Source organism: Papaver somniferum, chromosome 7, assembly GCF_003573695.1.
Source record: "Papaver somniferum cultivar HN1 chromosome 7, ASM357369v1, whole genome shotgun sequence".
Taxonomy (NCBI): Eukaryota; Viridiplantae; Streptophyta; class Magnoliopsida; order Ranunculales; family Papaveraceae; genus Papaver; species Papaver somniferum.
The window spans coordinates 8750115-8756348 of NC_039364.1; the positions used below are offsets into that span (position 1 = coordinate 8750115).

The 6234-nt window shown below is 38.2% G+C and overlaps 2 protein-coding genes and 1 non-coding gene across 3 annotated transcripts; 1 reads left to right on the top strand and 2 right to left on the bottom strand.

Annotated features, from left to right (window-relative positions):
• The first annotated feature begins 1323 nt into the window (after nt 1–1323).
• Nucleotides 1324–1395, top strand: TRNAK-UUU. The gene has a single exon. It is a non-coding gene; the product is annotated as a tRNA-Lys (tRNA).
• A 63-nt stretch (nt 1396–1458) lies between these two features.
• LOC113295222 (glutelin type-D 1-like) lies at nt 1459–3258 on the bottom strand. Its single transcript, XM_026543570.1, has 2 exons — nt 2949–3258; nt 1459–2649 (listed from the first exon to the last, which is right to left on the bottom strand). The coding sequence occupies exon 2, from the start codon at nt 2640–2642 to the stop codon at nt 1569–1571; it is 1074 nt and encodes a 357-aa protein (XP_026399355.1). The 5' UTR covers nt 2643–2649; nt 2949–3258; the 3' UTR covers nt 1459–1568.
• Nucleotides 3259–3379: 121 nt separating this feature from the next.
• LOC113295221 (ectonucleotide pyrophosphatase/phosphodiesterase family member 3-like) lies at nt 3380–5576 on the bottom strand. Its single transcript, XM_026543569.1, has one exon. It carries the CDS (start codon nt 5284–5286, stop codon nt 3823–3825), a length of 1464 nt encoding a protein of 487 aa, XP_026399354.1. The 5' UTR covers nt 5287–5576; the 3' UTR covers nt 3380–3822.
• Nucleotides 5577–6234: the final 658 nt, after the last annotated feature.

Below are 6234 nucleotides of genomic sequence, written 5' to 3' on the forward strand. Positions count from 1 at the left end.
ACCTGAGCCCTTTTTCACGACAAGTCTGATAAAAATGTCACGACGGCCTGTAAAGGAAAGAGATTTCTTCTTAATGACTGAGAATGACGGTATAACCCTTTCCACAATCGAAGATTTTGTTGATGAGAGTTGCATCTTCTAAAAAATGCATCCATTTAGAACATAACCAGTATTGATTTCCGCATCATGTTGTTACTTTCACAGAAGCGTTCATTTTAATTCAGAGGAATCTGAAGATGCCTTTGATTTGGAAGGCGTGGAGATACATGAAATCAGGCATGTGTTAGGGCTGGGTCATTCATCTTTTGAGGAACCTGTCATGTGGCCTTACATATCCCATGGAACGAAATACTTAGACTTGGCGTTGGATGACATCAATAGTGCTCAACTTCTCTACGGCGCAGCCACAACCCCAAACTTGACAAATTAGATCCTTTGAAAATAAACAACCTTGCTAGTTGTGAGTTATTTTTTGCCTGGCATTTTTAGGGGCGACTCCAAAAGAATTAGGGGCGACACAAAAAGACAAAAAAGGTCATCCAACGTAAATCTAAGCTACCCCTTATCTTCAATTTTTCGAAATGGCCAATATGCCCTTATACAATCGGTAGCAAACACAAAAAACGTTAGTTACACAATAATCGGTAGCTAGATAGATATGTAGTAAGTTGTTCCCGATTATTGTGTGGATATTTCGGCTAATATGCCCTTTTATAATCGGTAGATAATCTAACTTATAAAACCGAGTATAAGTAGCCCCAGATTCAACCTTGGCCAAATTCCATAGGTTTTGAGGGTACACGACCAACCATACCCATTTGGTTCGTGTTTTGGATGTAGCCATTATCGGAAGTCACATAGGTTACTCAACCTTCCGATTATAGGTTGCCCCAAAATGAGTTTTTTGGAAAAACTACAGTAAAACTTCTTTAAAATAATAGCTTTGGGACCGAAAAAAATTATTATTTTAAAGAGATTATTATTTTAGCGAGAAGAAATTTAACCTGTGCAAGCCTAATTGGGACTAAAGAATTTTATTATTTTAGAGAGATTATTATTTTAACGAGTATTATTTTAAGAAAGTTTTACTCAGTGCTGATACTTTGTAAAAGTCTACCGAGTACTCCATAATCATACTGGTTGAACAGTTGGTAGAGTAACATTCAGAACACTTTATTATTTTCGGTGGGAATTTTTGCAATTTAACGTGCTGTTGAGACTCACAGATTTTCATGGGAATGTTTCAGGTGGAGGGTAGTAATCCATCCTTTTCAAGGCAAAGAAACCAAGTTGGAATGCAAGAAATGCTGCAACAAGACAAAGGCCGACTTAGCTCAGTGGTAGAGCGCGTGACTTTTAATCCCGTGGTCAAGGGTTCGATCCCCTTAGTCGGCGTTTCTATGTTTAATTTTTGGATGCTAAACTTCAAAACACAACACACAACACTGCATGCAATCAAGCTAATAACATCTATTCTAAAAAATATTCAAAGGAAAATATTCAAAATCTAAAGTCTGCAAGACAGAATCTAAATATGAAATTTTAAAGAGGAAAACCCCAGAGTTTTCTTAGTTTGGTGCAGGGAAGAAGATTTCAGCATTAGTCCTCTTGGAACGGAAATGCTTCTCTGCTTCGGGTGCGACGTTGAATGAAGCTTCAAGAACTTGAGGATTCAATGCTTTCCAGACTGATGTCTTTCCTGCTAAGTGGCAGAATATCGGGTTTGGAGTACTGATGATGGAAAACCAATCCATACCCTCCTCATCTGCAATTTTCGAGACCACGAAGAACCTTGGGACAATAAACAAGTTACCAGCTTGGACTCTTATCTCCATCTTGCGCTTGCCATCAACACCGACAATCTGAGCACGGCCGCTACCCCGAACAATATATGTAACCTGGTAAGCTGAATCACAGGAGAATCCAGGCGAGCACATTGATCCAGCATCGATCCTGACAAGATCAGCTCCAAGTCCAACTTGTTCAACCAATGGCAAGTTCTTGGTGTTCAGAACCACAACACGCCCGCCGTTCTTGATAACGACATCAAGAGGCGCTTCTAAGCAGTTCAAAGCCATCCCTTTCCTGTCTTCCTCACTAGGCTCTGGCATCTGAAAGCCATCTTTCAACTTAATGATTCCGGTGCTCTTTTGGCTTCCAACAAGCTCCTTAACCTTGTCTTCTTCCAAATCCCAAGCCCGACTAACAAACTCAGTGGTAAATCCAGTGAAAATGCCATTAGCGCCGGTTAAAGCGAATTCGGTAAACTCACCAGCTTTGTGACCTTTCGAGGTATCACCCATGAACAAAATAACAAGTTCTGTATCTTCTTTGTTAAACCACCAAGTGACAACACCGAAAGGTAAAGCAATAGCATCACCCTCTTTGACTGCAATCACCTTCTCCTTCTCAGCTTCATAAAGGATAATACCAGCAGTACCGCTTCCTTGAAGAACATACGCAACCTTGGCGGAATCAGAATAGCTAGGCATAGCTAAACCATTCTTCTGGAGAGAAATCTTGGATGCTCCAATGTTACCTTCTTTGAGCATAGGAAGATCAGATGGTGACCATGAGAAGTATGATCCGCCATCACTTCCGTATACAGACTTAGACGATTTGGGTGTCAAATCAATCTCCATTATCTCTCTAATCAAGCAAAACAGAAAACTCAGACGAATAAAGCAGAAGAATATGAACAAGAATAGGTATGAAACTGTGATCAACTAGCAAGGGTCAAGGGTGTATTTATAGGCTCACAAGATTTCTACGAAAAAGGGATAAACATAATCAGATAAGGATAATAAGTAAAACTTGGATGATAAGTAAAATCCGGAAAACAGAACTTGAATGATAAGTAACAAACTATAACAAATCCTAATCCGATTTGGATAAGAATTGCTAATATTCAGGGCTTATCCTAACTTATTTGTGAAGTTTCAGCTCACCTTGTATGATGCGTGTGTTCCTCTGTTGGCAGGCACAAAAATATCAGTGGGCCAACTGCACATGTTGCCAAAAGAAATACTGCACCATCCTTGTGCGTTCGCCACAGTATATCTCAGGTTGGTGGTTCATGCCTTCAGGTTCTGCATCTGAGGGACCGAAGCTTAAACTTGATTCAACTCGTGCCATAGGCTTGTCTGGTGAGAAAGCTGGAAGACAAGGAGACCCCAAGCTTGACGAGACACGAGTTCTTTTTTTTTTTTTGGTGGGGGTGAAGCTGTTTTAGAACAATGTATGTACATGAAGCTCAAGCTATAGAGGTGATTTCGCAATTAAGAAAACATACAAGACCCAAGTCATGAAATAATCCTGCAAATTGTTATTTCATTCATTCATGCTGATTAAGCAAACATACAAGAACAAAGTCATGAAGTAATCCAGCAAATTGTGATTTCATTCATTCATAGTCTGGTACACAAATTGTGCTAAAATTTTACAGGGGACAACAAAAGTATATCCCTGCTGGCGGCTAAGATGCTTGCCAATATAAATGGGAATATAATCATTATGCAGTATACCTATAGACCTCGTAACAAAACTAAATATGCATCTAGTATTTCACACGCATCTCATTTCTATTTGGGTTCTCCAATGCTTCAGGAATCAGAACCCATTTATCGTAACAAGTATTTGTAGAATGGCTTTAAACTTAATTGATAGCATACCATTTTGGCGCCGAATAGTGTGCATATATAGATGAAACAGCAATTGCAGCAAACCAGCATCTAACTAGAATGAATAGAACCTGTTTACAGAGATATCAAAATTTTCACGGTGGAGAAACATCATTCAAGAAGTACTCGGTTGCTTGACATTTCACGAACTAGGCAAAAGAATGGATTTCACAAATGATTCAGTCCCATTGTTTGGAGCTCCTTGGATCTTCAAAACTGAAGTAATCAAATTATAAATCTCAACATTCTCGAACGATGGAACCTTTACACCTCTACCAAACTGAGGACCATGACCAATAAAAATACTTCTCATGGAGAAAAATGCATTGTCATAACCATGTGATCCTCCACACTCTTTTCGCTTCGTTTTCTTCTGTTCCACCTTAAATCCTTCTTCAAGTAAACCAATAATTGGAGGAATCCGTTCACTTGCAGCATAATGAAGACGAGCTGGTAAATCCTCCTTAAGAAAGACTCTCATGTTCATCCCATTATCAACTTTACCCGATTTCAAGCCCTCCATCATTTTGGCTACAGTATCTGCAGCTGAAATACCAGGCGGAGGATACATAGACAACACTGGCGTATACGTTTGAACAGAACTCGATGGAATTTCAATCCACGGTGATAAATCATCAACATATATAATCTTTTTATCACATGTACCAACCATTCCGTGATCACCAACCATAATTATAGTAACATCTTCAAACACACCTCTCTTTTCCAACCCATCTATCAACCTACCAATCATTTTATCAACCTTAGCTACAGCAGCTGTAATCTGTGGATCATCTGGACCAACTTTATGACCTTGCGCATCCGGATCCTCAAAGTACAAAGTCATAAAACTCGGTATCTCATTAACTGGCAAATCAAAGTACTTCAAAACAGTATCAACCCTTTCTTCAAATGCAACAGAACCATTAAAATGCTTACACATATCCGAAGAACAATTCCACGAACCTTTCTTTACCTCGGAACCAGGCCAAAAATAAGTTGCAGCTTTCAAACCATGATTCATTACAGTCTCCCATATAGGTTCACCTAACCACCATTTAGGATCATGACTACCCATATAAAACGTCTCACCGGTACCCGGATACGTAAAATGATTATTGATAATACCATGATAAGCTGGGTACAGACCAGTAGCAATTGAGTAATGGTTAGGGAATGTCAAAGTTGGAAAAACTGGAATCAAACCCAAATCAGCTTCAGTTCCATTATGAATCAATCTATGAATATTAGGTGTTGGGGTTTTGAATTGATAACCAAATCTAAACCCATCAGTTGAAATCAATAGTACCACTGGTTGACTAAGTTTGACTAATGGTCTAGCTGTTTCTGCCATTGAAGGTGAGACATTCTTGGAAGGTGAGACATTTTTAATTGAAGAATAGTAAAGGAAACCAAAAGCAATTGCAACTGATAACGAAATACAAGTTATAATAATCAGAGAAATGAAAAGGATTGTCTTTTTTGGATTCTGAGATTGATTTACAGACTGGGTTTTGTTTGATGAGAGAAGAGATGAATTCTGTGATTCATCTTCTTCTTCTATTGGGTTTGATGGAGTTGAAATTGAAAATGAAGATACACCCATTACAAGATTTAACTTCTTATATCTATGATCTTGAATTAAAAATTGAAACTTGGGGGGTTTACCTGATGTGTAGATTTCTGCAATCAAAGCTCCAATTTCTGTGGAATTGGTGTAGTCAGTGAGATCTTTGGATTCCTGAACCAGTCTGATCTAGAAAATTATTAGTTGAGTAGAATGAAAGGTTTGGTGTGTTTAGTTGTTCAGAGGTTGCTGTTGAAGTTAACAAATGGTGGTTTGGTGGACTTTGGAGCAGAGAGGTTTACTTGAATTTTTGGTTAGCTGTTGGGCAACTGAGATTGGAGATTTTCATTGGTAAATCCGAAGACTTGTCTGGTCTTGTGGTTATGGAATGGTTACAAATCAACCACTTATTTTTACACTCCGGTGACACCCTTTTTACCTTAAAATTTTCTAGCTTTCTAGTAAAAATCAATCTCTACTTGGATTGGATTGCAAGGGGAAACAAAAAAACAAACAAGAATGCTATGTGAAAAGTTCCTAACTATGAATCCTAGTATCGACTATGATCAATGAATTGGAGATCAACCACCTAAACCCTTTGAATTAGCCCTCGGAGTTATGTAAAAACTCAATGGAACGTATCAAAGAGGATTGAATGTCTTACATAGTTCTATAGGAGAGTATATAAAGCCTATTGATCTAAAAACAATAACTCTAAATAAAGAAATCATCTAACTGAAGAAACTAATACATAATTCAATAAGAAAATCAGTATAAGAACTTAAGTAACTACAACTCGATAAGGAAATCAGCAATAAGCAAACCAATAAAGGTGGTCAGTAGTACCGACTGTGTTGATGGTATTCCAATAACATGGCAATAGTGAATCAAGAATATGTCTAAAAGAAAATATATTTAGAGTCAATATCCCCAATAAGAACCACTACAGTTCCTACAATTTGATCCTTCAACCTCACCGCTACCAAC